Source organism: Ursus americanus, chromosome 11 (assembly GCF_024610735.1).
Source record: "Ursus americanus isolate L20-20 chromosome 11, mUrsAme1.1.p, whole genome shotgun sequence".
Taxonomy (NCBI): Eukaryota; Metazoa; Chordata; class Mammalia; order Carnivora; family Ursidae; genus Ursus; species Ursus americanus.
This window is the reverse complement of record NC_142137.1, coordinates 59,053,621-59,070,293: the sequence shown is the minus strand read 5'-3', so window position 1 is coordinate 59,070,293 and position 16,673 is coordinate 59,053,621. Positions and strand designations below refer to the sequence as shown.

The 16,673-nt window shown below is 42.9% G+C and overlaps 1 protein-coding gene across 1 annotated transcript in view; it reads right to left on the bottom strand.

Moving 5' to 3' along the window:
- Positions 1 to 16,236, bottom strand: part of SASH1 (SAM and SH3 domain containing 1) — a 186,977-nt gene extending 170,741 nt beyond the window's left edge. Inside the window, 1 exon segment of the mRNA XM_045805301.2 lies at positions 15,990 to 16,236. Within this exon segment, the coding sequence (XP_045661257.2) occupies positions 15,990 to 16,109 (120 nt within the window). The 5' untranslated portion in view covers positions 16,110 to 16,236.
- Positions 16,237 to 16,673: the final 437 nt, after the last annotated feature.

The following is a 16,673-nucleotide window of genomic DNA, read 5'->3' as shown; positions in this document are numbered from 1 at the left end:
GGGCAGAGAACTCAGAGGGTGAGCCCCTCAAGGGTGAAGCAGGAGCCTGGAATTTGCGGATGTCTCCAACATCCCTTTGGAACCATGTAATCCTATCCCCCACAACCCTTTTTTTTGGCCAAAGTCTTGGACACCCCCCCACCCCAGCTTATCCACCCTGTCCTAGAAGTCAGTTCAAGAAATCTAGCATCAATGGTGTTTGGTCCATACTGAGCTAAGATTTTTCTCTTCACTCACTCCCTCAACTCTGTCCTGGGCCACTAGTTGTTGGGATGGGAGGAGGAGGGCATGGCAAAGAAGTGTGGTCCTCTTAGGAGAACTAACTCAATTCCACCCCTTCAAAACAAAGATGTAAAGCTTTCTTAAGTCTTCATTTCCATCACCCACACCCACCCTCCTTCTCACTTTCATCAAAATATAGATACAGTTGACCCCTGAACAACATGGTTTAAACTGTGAGGGTCCACTTATATGCAGATTTTATTCTTTGGTAAGTACAGAATAGTACTATAAATGCATTTTCTCTTCCTTATAATTTTCTAATAACATTCTCTTTTCTCTAGCTTACTTTATTGTAAGAATACAGTGTATGAGCGGCACCTAGGCGGCTCAGTCCGTTCAGCGTCTGCCTTCAGCTGAGGTCATGATCCCAGGGTTCTGGGATCAAGCTTCCATCAGGCTCTCTGCTCAGCAGGGAGACTGCTTCTCCCACTCCCTCCTTGCTCCTGCTCTCTTTCTCTCTTGCTTGCTCACTCTCTCAAATAAATAAAATCTTTAGAAAAAAATACAGTATATATTACTTATACAAAATGTGTTAATCGACTATGTTATTGGTAAGGCTTACAGTCAACAGTAGGGTATCTGTATTGTTGTATGTGGATTTTGATTGGGGGGGGGGGTCGGTGTCCCTGACCCCTGCACTGTTCGACAGTCAAGTGTCTATAAAACAGTAATAATAATGGGGAGCAGGAGAAGAAGGAAAAGCCACAGGCATTGGGCTGAGGCCTAATATTTGTGTGGGAAAATGGGACACCAAGCAACCTTCTTCCTCTTCCCAAGTTTACTTCATTCCTCATCTTTTGTCTCACATGTTACTCCCTAAGCACCTGGGAGAGGAACAGAGGAGTCTGTCTTCCACATCCCGAGTGGAACCCACCCACACCCAGGAAACGTTCATTCCATGGATGTCTGTGCTGCCACGGTCAGGTTCTTACTGGGGCTCATTGCTTATCTGTCTTCTCGATTTTCCTCCTCCTGCTGGTCAAGTAGACTAAAACTGGACAAAGTTCCACTCTCCTCATACTTTCCTCCTTTTCCCAACAGCTGCTTCCCTGCAGAAAGGAGGTAACAAAGCACCTGCCTGTATCAGATTCCCAGGGCTACTATGTCAAAGTACCAAAACGAGGTAGCTTAAGAAAGGAATATATTGTCTTACGGCTCTAGAGCCTAGTAGACCAGGAATCAAGGTTTCAGCAAGGCCATGTTCCCTCTGAAACCTGTAGGGAGATCATTCCCTCCCAGCTTGAGCCTGCCAGTAATCTTTGGCATTCCTCGTAGATGCGTACAGATGAATCACTCCAAACCTCCATCTACGTATGCTCCATGTGTCTTCACATCACCTTCCCTCTGTGTCTGTGTCCAAATTTCCCTATGCTGAATTAGGGCCCGCTCTAATAACCTCATCTTAACTTGATTAAAGCTACAAAGATTCAATTTCCAAATGCACTCTGAGATACAAGGGCTTAAGACTTTAACATACCTTCTTTTGGTGAACACGATTTAACCCGTAAGACCACCTCCCAGGGTCATCTGGACAATGAAATGAGCTGATGCAAAGACTTAAATGTTGGTGGGAATATAAATTGGTGCAGCCTCTATGGAAAGCAGTATGGAGGTTCTCTAAACTAAAAATAGAAAGAAATACCATATAATCCAGTAATTCCACTAGTGAGTATTTGACCCAAGGAAACAAAAACACTAATTTGAAAAGATACAAGCACACCTCTATTTATTGCAGCACTATTTACAACAGCCAAGATATGGAAGTAACCCGTGTCCACTGATAGATGAATGGATGTGAAATATACATATACATTAGAATATTACTCAGCCATAAAAAAGAATGAAATCTTGCCATTTGAAACAACATGGATGGACCTAGAGGGCATTATGCTAAGTGAAATAAGTCAGAGAAAGACAAATACCATACGATTTCATTTATATGTGGAATCTAAACAAAACAAAAGCAAAAACAGACCCATAAATACAGAGAAAAACTGATAGGGGGTAGGGAAGTGCAGGGATGGGCAACATGGGTGAAAGTGAGTGGGAGGTACGGGCTTCTATGTGTGGAATGAGTTTGTCATAGGAATGAAAGGTACAGCTTAGGGAATAGAGAAATGGTGTTGTAACGGTGTTCTATGGTGACAAGATGACGAACTACCCTTGTGGGGAGCATAGGAAAACACCGAATTGTCTAATCTCTATGCTGTACACCTGAAACTACCATAACATTGTCAACTATACTTCAATTGAAAAAAAAAATGAGATAATGCATGAAGAGAGCTTAGTACAGTGTTTGACACATAATACATGATCAATAAATATCAGCTAACATTAATATTGTTATTATTATTACTAAGTCATGCAGTCTTTCTATCCCATTGCATCTTCGCTAAAAAGTTTTAATAAACAAGCCTTTATAGTAGTCAAGTTTCAAAGAACAGTATTCTAACTATTGCAAAAAAATATAACCTCCAAACTCCTTGGGAAAGGAAATAATTCCCATGGTTGACTGGACAGTAAGTTGTAGAATGTTCTTTGTTCTATCCATTGAGCTCTGAAGCATCAAGGAAGCACAGAATGTAAAACAGTGTAGGAATCAGTAAAGAAAGTCCTCCAAAGAACCTGCCTTTTTTTTAAAGATTTTATTTATTTATTTGAGAGAGAGAGGGAGAGAGCATGAGAGGGGGGAGGGTCAGAGACAGAAGCAGACTCCCCGCTGAGCAGGGAGCCCCATGTGGGACTTGATCCTGGGGCTCCAGGATCATGACCTGAGCGGAAGGCAGTCGCTTAAAAGACTGAGCCACCCAGGCGCCCAACAACTAAATTCCTAAGTTCTTTTGGTTGGAAGAAAAAAATCTGGATTCTACCCTGACATTCTCCCTACACTGCCACAAAGAATATATGCCCGTATTTTTAATAATAGAAATCCATACAGGACAACAGACACTCAGCATTAGAAAACCAGAAGCCAATGAACCAATTAACTGACTGCTAATGGTCTAAGGAGCAGAGACTTAAATTTAAAGGAAAAAAAAAACAACAGGTGATCGCTTTTAGTTTTAAAAGCTATTTCAGAGTCTAAAATGTAGTTATCGTTGTACAACAGTGACCACTAGTCACAACGAAGGCACTGCGGCAACATCAGCCTGCCTTCCTCTGCACTAATAAAGCTTGTTTTGATTCGGACCTTCTTGGAACAAAAGGTAGTGTGTCACTACCCCATCCCCATGCATTTTGCTAAGTCATTTTTCTACCAAAACAACGCTCAGAGCCTCATCAATCCTTGCTGCCAACTATATTGCATAATTCAGTACTTATCTTGACCTAACTAGCAAATTCAGGCCTCCAACCAATCTTGCTTTGGCTTGTTCACTCAGTCTTTGGCTGATTCTCTAGAACCATCTGTAACCCAGTGCCTCTGAGCAACACTTGCCCTGGATTTTCCCCTTCGTATGCAAGGACTTGAAAAAGAACATCCTCATACTTGCCTGCAAGTAAGTCCACAGGTATACAAACAACAGGTTTATGTGTCTTTCCAAAAATCTTGATTTTTTTTAAAAAGTCAAATCTACTATTACAAAAACAAACTGTTCTGCAGCTTGAAAAACTTTTTGGCTGACAACAGGAGAGTTTGCCTTTCCCAGTGCTGGGGAAAGGGGCCTTCCTGTTTTCCACAATAGAAGGACAAACTGGAAGTCATGAGAAATAAAGTGGTGTTGTTCCAGAATGTGTAGCAACCTAGTGACAATGAGACACCAGACCTTCGTGTCTCTCTCTGCCTCCTTGGAAGAGGTGAGCCCGCAAAGCCCTGATTATATGCCATCCTGACCTACATAAACTCTGACACCCAAGACCCCGGAAGAAACCAGGCAGCCTGGGTGGAAAATTGGAAAACACAGACCACAGATCCCCTTCTGGCTCTACCCCCAAACTCTGCTCAAAGAATAGCGGAGCCCGCATCCAGCTGGGTCTAGTCTACTTCAGGCGGCCATCTGCAAACAGTCGCAAAAACACAACTTCAGTGTTTCATATCTAACAGATAAACTTAGAAGTCTAAAATTTGCAGAAGCCAAAATCAACTAGCAATTGTTGCATTATGGGTATTGAAATTATGGACAATGAAATGTCAGTGTATTTAAAAAGGAAACTAGGAACCCCAGCTTACTCCCATGGCTGAAGAACAGACACTGCCAACAAGACTAGGTTTCTGGTGCCTGTAAGAGCTTTAAACCAGTCAATGTATGTAAAGACACACGGGGAAGTGTAAGGAATTATACCGATGTAAATATCATTATCTAATCTCTACAGCATCACCTCTTAGAGTAAGTGATGTGATCTGCTAAAAATCTCTTCATGTTTAAGGAGTGAATTAGTTCTATTTGTCTCTGCTCCCAGTTTCTATGGAAGTTCATCCACCATGGAAGGCATCCTGCCTTCTAAAAACACAAAGCCTGGAATGTGCAGCTCTTCAGTGATGTAAGAGAGGGAGTCCTTTGATATAGAATGTGGGGGTTACTATCTGACATTCTGTTCTGTTCTGTTGAAACAGCACAGAGTTCTTTGCTAATGCTAAAGTTACATCACACAGATTTTACTGTATCTTTCATGTACCACTTATGAATCATTTGATACCTATTTGCTTTAAAGCTCACCATACAGTCTCAGTTTCATAATAGCCTAATCAAGGCAAATCACCACATGCATCAGTGTTATGAGGGGCTTTCATTAAGTTACCACCTGGACCCCACATGTTACATAAGTTGGAACATCATGCCGCAGAAGGCACTAACGACCTTCCCCCAGTAGTCTACGTCCTAATGCGACGCTTTTGTAGAAAGTTTTCAATTAAACTGTAATTCATGAAAAAATATGCCTTAAAAATGAAATGTTTTATCTTTCCAGTAGAAAATGTTCATGGTCTTTATAGACTTTCCCGAAGATTTCCCATTCCTTCCAGTTTTCTTTAGATGCATAATGAAGTTCCCCCCAAATAAAAATGTACTATGTAAGTGGCAAACTTATTCATTACAAGCTTAACAATTCTTCCTCAAACCACAGCGAATCCCATTTTCTACCATATTCACACTGAAATGTGTCCGGTGGGGACACTCCTATGTGATACTTGCAGAAATTCTTGACTGGAGACCGAAGACCCCTAATGGAGATGCAAATATCCAGAATAAATGACTGGCAACCCTGACAGAAACAGCGGTCAAGTCAATAAAACCCTGGGAAAAGAGTTCACGAAAAAGCTCCAGACGATGAAAATAGATCTAGTACATTCACAGGAGTCCAACACTCAAAACATAAAATTGTTAGTTAAGTGGATGCTTTCGAAATTTTACAAGTTTCTAACAAACCAACTATTAAAAAAGGTCCTCATATTATTGCAATTTGAACCCCATTTAAATAAAAAATATGTTTTCATTACAAATACCTTCTTGCCTCCAGAAAACCCTGCCTATTCACAAGTTTTAAACATTCTCTCTTGAGTATAGCGAGAATATTTTTAATAAATATTTCCTAACATGTAACCTGAATTTATGCATTTATTTATTTTTTTAATTAAAAGATTTTATTTAATTATTATTTATTTATTTAATTAAAAGATTTTATTGCACAAGCAAGGGGCAGGGCAGAGGGAGAGGGAGAAGCAGTCTGCCCGCTGAGCAGGAAGCCTGATGTAGGGCTCAATCACAGGATCCTGGGATCATGACCTGAGCCCAAGGCAGACACTTAACCGACTGAGCCACCCAGGTGCCTCGTTAAGCATTTATTTTTAAGCCGTGTATTTTAAAAACAGCATTTGACATAAATTAATAGTTAATATCAATTCTAAATTGAGCATGTAAAATCAGATCATCTATCTAAAGATGAAAAGTGATGGGAAATTAATTCACATTCTAACTAAAGGAGATCCAACTATTACTAGTTAATAAAAACGAACATTTATGATCTGCTTACCATATGCCATGCAGTTTTAGTGATTCAGTTCATCTCATCACATTTGATGATGCCGGTGGCTATCGTGCTCATTTACAGATGAGGAAACCGAGGCACAGAATGGTTAAGGAACTTGGCCAGGTCACACATCCACTAAATATCTGAAGCCAGTATTTGAACCCAAACAGTCTGAACTACTCCCTTTGTTCTTAACTACTCTACAAAACAATCTTCCAGTTTTCTAAGATGTTTAATCAATTTTTTGTTTGTTTGCAAATGTTCTAATTCTGTTACTCTTCTATTTAAAACTTGAAAAATGTATTACTACTTTTTCTTTTCTTTTTTTTTTTTTTTTACTAAGACCTAGTTTTTTAGACTAGTTTCAGATTCATAACAAAACTGAGGGAAAGGTGCAGGGATTTCCCCTGTATCTCCCACCCCCACATACACAGAGCCTCCCCATTATCAACATCTCCACTGTGGTATTGTGATTTATACTAAGATATTATGTACTTGGTCTTCCTCCCAATCCTGGCAGAGGGCTCCTAAAACTCAGAATTTCTGGAGTGGTAGGACTATCTTGCCAGGTCACTGGGAGTCCCTTCTGAGCACACCTGAGCTTATGCTAATGAAGTGCCTTAGGGTGGGGCCCCTAGAAATCCTCCATATCAGGCTTGTTGCCGGAAAGACCAGAAGATCAGAGCTTAGGAACTTTCAGTCTCAACCCACCCCCCCCCACCCCCAGACAGCAGGAAGGTGCTTGAGATTGAGTTCAATCCACAGCCAGTGGCCAATGATTTGATCAATCATGCCTGTGTATTAAAACCTCCATAAAAAACCAAAAGGGCAGATTCAGAGCGCTTCCAGATTAGTGAACACAAGGTGTTATGGGAAGTGACACCCCGGAGAGCATGGAAGCTCTCACATACCTTGACCTTCGCATCTCTTCTGCCTGGCTGGTCCCGAGTTATAGCCCTTTATAATAAACTGGTGAGCTAGTAAGTAAACTGGTTAACCTAGTAAGTTGGTTTCCTGAATTCTGTGAGCTGCTTTAGCAAATGAATCTAACCTGAGGAGGGAGCCATTTGTAGCCGTTCATCAGACGTTCAGGTAACAACCTGGACTTGTGACTGGCATCTGGAGTAAAGACAGTCTTTAGAACTGAGCCTTCAACCCGAGGTAGACAGCGCCAGACTCGAGTCATGGCGCTCACGTTGTCAGTGTCCTCTGAGAAGTGGACAATTGCTCAGTGGTGTTGAAAAAACCCCATCAGGGGTGCCTGGGTGGCTCAAACAGTTAAGTGCCCAACTCTTGATCTCAGCTCAGGTCTTGATATCGGGGTCTCAAGTTCAAGCCCTGCGTTGTTGTTAAACAACAACAACAACAACAAACCCCCATCAGACCCACTAGAGTAGTATGGTTCTCCCCCCTGATGAACCTACACTGACTCTTCCCTATCACTCAAAATCCAAAGCTTACAGTATGGGTCACTCTTGGTGTTGTACGTTCTCTGTATCGGTTTGCACAAATTTATAATGACATGTATCCACCATTATAAAAACCCTCTGTGCTCCATCCGTTCATCCCTCCTTCCCCCGAACACCCCCCACCACTGATCTTTCCACTGTCTCCAAGGTTTTGCCTTTTCCAAAATGTCACAGAGTCAGAAACCTTTTCTGATTGGCTTCTTTCATTTAGTAATATGCATTTAAGGCTCCTCCATGTCTTCTGATAGCTTGGTAGCTCATTTATTTTTAGCGCTGAAAAATATTCCATTGTCTGGATGGACCGCAGCTTATTTATCCGATCACCTACTGAAGGACATCTTGGTTGCTTCCAAGTTTTGGAAATTATGAATAAAGCTGCTATAAAACGAACCCGTGTGTGTGTTTGTGTGAACAGAAGTTTTGAACTTCTCTAGGTAAATACCAAGGAGCACAATTGCTAGATTGGATGGTAAGAGTATGTTCAGTTTTGTAAAAAAACACCCAACAGTCCTCCCAAGTGTCTGCACCACTTTTCATTCCCATCAGCAATAAATGAGAGTTCCTGTTACTTGACGTCCTCTTAAGCATTTAGTGTTGCCAGTTTTCCGCATTTGGGCCATTGTTATAGGTGCGTTGGGGTATCTCATTGTTTTTGTTAAAAAAATTTTTTTTTAACCCTGGTTATTTCCAAATAAAGACACCTGTAAAACTGCCGAAGTTTATTTTGTAAGTGAGGTCTTTAAAATCCTCGGAAAATTAGTGTAAGCAAAGATACTTATTCTTAAATTAGAATATTCCTTTCTTCTACAAATAACTTGATATTACAACACTGCCTTTTTAAAAGCACCCTAAAAAGCTTATAAACATTTTTTTTAGCTCTAATAAAAAACTTGTTGGTTGACAGCAAGTCTTAGGCAAAAGTATTAAAGTCCAGGGGGTGCCTGGCAGACTCTATTGGAAGAGCATGTCACTTTTGATCTTGGGGTTGTGAGTTCGAGCCCCACGGTGGGTGTAGAGAGTTCTTAAATACATAAACTTAAAAAAAAAAGTATTAAAGTCCACAAAATTAACTAGGATAAAATTTTAAAGTAACTAGAGCTCAGAATAAATACGAAGATTTTTTTCATTGTTTCTCAAAGGCACATTACATTAAAATTACAATTATATGCATTTTTTTTCACTTTTAATTCTACTATTAAACTGAATAGCAGGAGAGAAAATGAAGCCGTAATCAAGCAGAGTCATGGGTAGACACACCAGACCCTCCTCACACTACGTGCTGTAAAACCAAACTAACAACGGATGAAGCACCAAAATTAACTATGAGTCCAATCTGCGTCACAGCCACCAAGGAGAGCTGCAGTGTACCTTCTATGATAAAGGGCACAAGAGTCCAAAGAGCCTTCATTATAAAGACAAACGTATTCATGTTTTTGCCAATCATTTTAGAAGGGTGAAAGACAGCCCTTCAGAAAAGAAAGAATACTGATTACAGAGAGGACAAAAACTATCTCATTATCAAGCTTTTGTCTTCTGAGTCTCAGAGATCCCCTAAAGCCTGGGTACCCAGTGTCCGTGCTGGAGTGTCTCTATCACCCGGCTTGACATGCAAGAAAAAATATAAGCGAGGTTATCTCAATGAAGCATCTCATCTCATGAAGAATTAATGTTATCCAGTGAAACGTATTACAGAACAAAAGATGGGACGCTAGACAGCTGGCCAGGAGCACAGCTAATGCTACAGTTTTCGGGTCTCATTACCAAAAGTAAATCAATCAATAAATGAGCAAAGCATCTGAAAAATGACAAATCCAAATGGTCACAAAAATACATTTTACCTCAAAATCAGTCTGAAGGTTTGATTAAGCCTGACAGTGTCAGTCTGTACTCACTGGTATTAAACGGCACAGTTAATTCTTAGAGCCTTAGCCTCTACCCATTTAAATTCACTATTCTTTTTGTTTTTGTTTTTAAGATTTATTTATTTTAGAGAGAGAGAGCATGAGCAGGAGGGGCAAAGGGACAGGGAGAGTCTGAAGCAGGCTCTGTTCATCACAGAGCCCGACGTGGGGCTCCATCCCAGCACCCTGAGACCGTGACCTGAGCCGAAACCAAGAGTCGGCTGCTCAACCCACTGAGCCACCCAGGCGCCCCTAAATTCACTATCTGGAGATCAACTTTATTTCTACTGTATGATAAGAACGTGTGTAAGTACATGAGTAAGTACATCATGCATCACTGAGATTATTATGGTTAAGTCTGAAGCCAGAAGCACCCTGAAAAAGAATACATTAGACAAACAACTAATTATAGGTTTTCCTCTCATGTCCTTTGTAAAATTGAGCTGCAGGCTTGCTTCTGAATCAATATGCACAACTGGATACTTCTCTCTACTTCGCTGTGCTCTGGAATTAGCTTTTAGAAGATGGAATTAAGATCATTTAGCTGTAACACTGTGTGCATATTGCTACAAATAATAATTCCCCTCTTTAAGGAATAGCACATCGTTCTCTCCAACAGATAAAGACAGGTAGATAGATATGTGTACATATCTACGTGCCTAGATATCTTTTGCTTTAGAAAAAAAAGAATCCTAAGACTACAACATCTTAAAAACCTCTGGCACTAACCCAGCCTACTTGTGAGCTTAAGAGAATCACCAATAGAAAGGGACCACGGAGCAACCCTTGACTACTTAAGAGATACTGAGTCAACTATGTGAACTAATGGAAGTCAGATACATAACACGATATGTTTCATAAACATTTAGCCCAGGTCTCACCATTGCCAACTCATCACCCACCAAAGTTACTTCTGTAAGACACAGAAGGGAGTTGCTCACTGGAGCCCACTGAATGACTGCACCCACCTCAGTGCCCCTCACTTTCTCATTATTCCCTTGGCTCTGCCCAGGAAGCCCTGCTTCCCTTCTTTCTTCCTTACCCCTCACTGGAGAACAGCTCTCAAGGAAAGCCTAACTCAGGGCCTCAGTCCCAACTGAATAGCATTTCTGGGAAATGGCCTCCCTCTGCACCAACGCCACCCTGGCCCCCACTCTGTGCCCCGGGCTGCCTGTGCACACTGCTCTGCCCACTGTCCTGTGGGACTGAGGGCTTCTTTACAGGAGGGACGCGGAGGCTGCTGCAGTTTTTCCTACAGAACTACGACTTTCTGGAAACCAGGGGCAAGTGTCGCTAGTACTTAGCTCAACAGCTTAAGCAAAAAGGTTGATAATAAATGTCTCAATAGATTTGTGAAAGAATAAGCTATAAAACTGCAACTAGGAGTTAATTTCTGGGAAACAACACATGATCCAAATCCCAGCTCCTGTTTACTATCTTTGCGGTTTAGGACACCCATGTATATGCCTCCATTATAAAATGGGGACAATAATGCTCATCGGTCACAAGAGAGAATCTAGGAAGGTAAGTATGGGAAGGGCCCCGGACAGTACTGGGACCCAGTGGTTGGGAAAACTTGCTGCCCCACCCCCACCAGCTGCATTCTATCACAGAAGCTGGAGTAAACAATGAAAAACAAGAATATTAGTAGTAAGTCAGGTGGAAAAGGAAAGGGTTACAAGGTAGAGAATGGCAGCTGAAGGCGATGAGTAGAAAGAAGGGGGGCGTGAAAGGTCACTGTAGGGCAGGGATCTCTTCCCACAGCAAGATATAGTGACTCCAGCCAGAATTAGGAGACTTTATTTTGTCTCTGGCAAAGAACTGAAAATCAGGAGGCCGTAGAGTTTTCTGGTCCCTACTCTGTACCTTGAGCCTTTAATTCCTCCTCTAAATGAGGGGGTGGAGGGCTCACTTCCAAGGTCTCCGCTCCCTGTGCTACATCACCCTGCAACTTCACTTATAAAAGCCGCAAGGCTTTCAGCTGGTGAACAGGAACATAAAATTAAAATGAAGTCACAATATTTGAAACAGGGGCGGACTCTCAAATTCCAAGACCTAAAATTAATTAAGTCATTAGCTGATGGGCTAAACAGGAGACCCCACCCATAGAATATGTAAATTAATGCTTTCAAAGGAGTTCGAATTTTAAAAGCCCCTTGGGGATCTTACTAACATCTCCCCTCCCCCGACACTTTGCCTAAAACTACAAAGCAAAGGGGTGTGTGTGTGTGTGTGTGTGTGTGTGTGTGTGTGTGTGTGTTAAGGGCTTTCTTCAGTAAACAGCAAGACTGGATAAACCTAACAGTTGAAGACTACTACCGACTTTTCTGTGGCTTACATAGGAATAAGAATGGGGGAAGGTCCACAGTATCTCCATACAATGGATATTCTCTAAGCATTGCTAGGAAATGGGTGTAAATTGTAGGAACCAAGCAGGGAACAGAGGAAAAATAAGGTTTGGGGGAGGTGCATCTTGCAGGATCTTGCAAACAATAGGCACTTACTAACTCCCCTCTCCTCCCTTCCCAGTTAGCAAGTAGCTTACAAGGACTGGCTCAGCTTTAAGAAGTCCTCCGATTCTGAAGGAAAAATAAGAACCATCACAACTTACCGAATGGATAATCAGTGCCGAAAATGGGATCTACCATATCTAATAACCTTAACAGTTCCTACTTATAAAAACCACTACCCTCCCGGCCTCCCCAAAAAAGGAATATTGTGTCTGCAACATGGAGTAAAGATTAAAAAAAAAAAAAAGAGTGAAATCCCACAGGATCCTAACTTGTTTCACACTTCTCCGCAGAAATGTAAGCATGTCGTCGTGAAAGGTGACATGCTTTGAAAACCCAGGCAGACCACATGTAGTTGAGTTAGGGAACAGAACACATTTCAGAAGAAAGCCATCGTCTGATTGCTCAGGGTTTACAAACATTTCACAATCTGCCATTACCGTTTCCAGTGGAAGCACCCGGATTCTGGTTTGCATGATGAAACTGCTCGAGCGGTAGGTTCAAGCAAGAGCAGAATTTATTAATGTCTTCATAAATCCACCCCGTTACAGAGGGTACGGTCTCTACAGAACTGGACTTTGATGTGGCTCCTGAATTTAAGAAGTATATACTTTCTTCCTTTTCCATTCAACAAAAACCATGTACTCAGGACCCAGTAAGTCCCGGGTACTGGGGAGTAAAAAAAAAAAGGGGGGGGGGGGGAGTAAAATACTGACCCTGCCGTCCAGGCACTCACAAGGGCTAGTGTTTCAGTAAGCTCGTTCTTCTCCGAATTCTCTATTTACATATTCACTTACTAGCACTTATTCATTCTAGCACAGCCTGAACGTTTTCAGGACATAAATTATACTATTATTTCTTCTCTAAATAAGCATTTTGTTAACAAATTATCTAAAAGTAACTGGTTGGTTCACAACTGTGCAGGACTGAATTTAAATGCAAAATGTGTCCTAATGAACTCAAACAACCATCCTGTATTTACTGAGATCTGGGGCAACACCCTTCCCAGGGTTAGAACCTACAAAATCCCCCCAACCCCGCCCCCCCGCGGATGCGGTGACTCTCAAGTCGGAAAAGGGAGCTGTGCTCATTCACCTAAAAAATGTTTAACTTAATACGCTTGGAGGTTTGATTTCTACACACAGAGGAATCCAAAAAGTAAAAGTAGCTACTGTGCCTGAAGTCTTCTAAGTATGTTTGGATGTGTAATTCCCCTACTACCTCAAGTTCAGTACTTAAAAAGAACCTTCCAAGTAGCATTTTCCTAAAATACTGGATGTAATTACATTTCTGCTATATAGATCTGGGACAGTTAATGGGGGAGTATCATGGCATCACCCTACCAGCTGGTAGAGGTCAGAGAACTGGGGTGCAGTCTGTCATTGTCACTAACAAGGTGTGTGTGTGCCATGGGTCAAGTCACTTCATCTGCGCAGGCTGATAGACTGCAAAATCTTATTTTAAAAATGAAGGAAATGGTATCTTTTATCTCAGAAAGAACAGAGAAAGTGAACTGTCATTTTTGTCTTGATGTATTTCTAGAAAGACAGTGTCTCTAAACACGTGGATGACAGTTTCCTAAAACCAGAAAGAATAAAGATCCTTTTAACATGGTGACTTTTTACAGACATGCAAAAGGAAAGATAACCCGTATCTTCTGAATTTTTCGAAGGAACAATCCTGACGCCCACGTTTACCCCAAAGGAAAATAAGATTGTCTAAAAGATGGGAAAACACAGAAGTGAACATACTCGCTTTGGGACAATCATTTACATTCTTTCCAGACTCACACTGAACTACTGACTCCTTAAGAAGTACATATTTTCTTTTCTCCTACATCTGCCCTTTGAATAACAGGTTTGAGCTTCTCCAGCCCCACCCCATCTTTTAAATCAGCCAAAGAACACTCTGCTACAACTGACCCAACAGCGCTGGAATCTGCCAGGGAAGGGAAAGCAAATCTTCAGAAAGTGCCACCTGCCAACCAACCCCCCCCCACCAAGCAACCCTGAGCCCATATTTCCATTTAAGTGAGCCCCTCCAGCTCTCCCCTCCACAACCACACCCAAGTAGGGGATGCAATGTGATGTTATCAGACCAATTTTCTCAGTGACTAAAAATTTACAGAGCAGGATCTTAGGAAGAAATAACAAGATAAGTCTCCTGCTTGACTAACATAAAAAACAATCTATCACTGTAACTTTATTTTTTTTAAAGATTTTATTTATTTATTCGACAGAGATAGAGACAGCCAGTGAGAGAGGGAACACAAGCAGGGGGAGTAGGAGAGGAAGAAGCAGGCTCATAGCAGAGGAGCCTGATGTGGGGCTCGATCCCATAACTCCAGGATCACGCCCTGAGCCAAAGGCAGACGGTCAACCGCTGTGCCACCCAGGCGCCCCTATCACTGTAACTTTAAAATATTCATTGCGTTTCCTGAAATTTCACTAAAGGCCCCATATTGATCAATAAAGTTCAGAAAATACAAAAACTTGAGACTTTAAATTTTTAAAAATATACTTCTTCTAAATACTGGAGAGTGAAAAAAGCAGAAGTCTTTGACCAATCTTCCCTGGTTTTCTGTATAGGAATAATCAAAAACACCAATGAACACCTAAAATGAATTAGTGAGACTTTAGGATGTCTGGAAAGATGAGACACGAGACTTTGGCAGGGGGAAAAAATAGAGAGCTATCATTTACTGAGCACCTACTACATGTCAGTATGCTGAGCACTAGATAGACATCAACATAACTAAACCTCAGAGAACCTAAGAAGCAAGGTAATGAAACTGAAGACCTCATTTCTTTGCCTCCTTTTGGCAGGTAATGAAACTTAAGATCAGTGGGGTTGAATACCATGGCCAAGGCCATGCAGCCAGTCAATGGGAGAGTGGGGATTTGACCCAGCCTCACTCACTCCAAAGCCCACGTGCTTAATTCCTGTGCAAAAAAAAAAAAAAGGTACACTTCTCATCATGCCCAAAGAAGAGTTTCTTTTCAAAAACTACACCTTCAATTAGAAAAATAAAAGACCCCAAAGTAAATACAGGGCCTTTTCCGACAACTGCCAATTCCAAATCTTTAAACTGAAATCGACTCTTTGTGCGGATTAAGATGTCTGACTGTAATAACCCCCACCTATCTGATTCCGTTCTACCTGCCTACCTACAACTCCACCGAAAAACATCTACTAATTCCCCAGGGCTTTGAACCCTGAACAATTCAAAGCTTCAACCGCCATGCATAAGAACTATTTTACAGAAATTATGCCAAATCCATGGGCGGTTTTAGTTACTGGGCATTTCAAAATACATGACAATACAGATTTAGCAAAATAAGTCCTATTGTTTTTAGTTCCAAATATAAAACAACAAATATCCTGTAATTCTACAAGTTGAAAAACTGCAGAGTAAGTACACTCTTTGGTGGTTCTGAGTAAGAAGATGGTTTGTTTTCCTCTCGGTGGTCAGTCAATAAATGGTGAAGAGATAAACATCAGTCACATCAGCCTCTTTCCCAGTCCAACTGTGAAAGCTCAACAGCCAAATACTATTTATTTACATCCACTCTTTGAAGGAGTCTTTCTAGCCTTTTCCACACCAACCTCTCAGCAGGTGTCCCAGATTAAACTGGTGACTATCGTACCCGATTGTTCAAGATCTTTGATGTGATCTCTGGCTGGTTATTTTTTAATTAGGGTTTGAAATCCTATACCGTGTGTATTTAACCCCCTGGGACGACTCGGAGGAGGGGGTTTGCCAGGTGGGCGAGCGCGAAGGCAGCGCGGGTGGCGGAGGGGGCCGTCCCGCACGGGGGCCCGCGCCCCGCCCCTCCCGCGCCCTCCGGCTCCAGGTAACTCACCAGAATGCCCATCACGTCGGTCCAGAGCCGGGAGAACGCCTCGGACATGCCAGCGCCCCCCTCGGGCTCCGGCTCGGGCTCGGGCTCCGGCCCCGGGCCGGCTGCTCCCGCGTCCTCCATGGCCGCGTCCCGCGCGCGCGCGCGCCGGCCGTGCGTCCGGGTCCCCCGGGCGCCCTCGCTCCGCACCAGCGCGCGGCCGGCCCCCCGGCGCCGGTCCCCGCCCGCCGCGTCAGCGAGCCGCGCCCCCGTGCCGCATGCCCCGGCCGCCCCGGCGACCCCGCGGGGGCCCCCTCGCAGGCACCCGCACCTCGGCTCTCGGTGGCGGCCGGCCGCGCGACTGACAACTCCAGAAACTTTCCCAGCCCGGCTCGGGGTAGCAGGAGGCAAAGTCCGCACCACCGAGTGGTACGGCGGGGAACTCCGGCGGCCCGGCAGCAATTAAAGCCGCTGCACAGGCGTCTCTTCCTGTGACCGGGACCAGCTAACTAAGGCACGCGACTCATTCCTTCCAGCAAGTCTGGGCAGGGCCCCGCGGGGCTGAGCGCGGTGCCTCTGCCCCCGGGCGCGCGCTGCTCGGGACCCCTCTCTCGAAAATGAGCTCTTCCAGCTCCACATGACTTGCTCCCCTCGATGCAAAAGAAAGCGTTTAGCAACAAAAGGTGCTCTGATGTCAGGCTCTTTGCA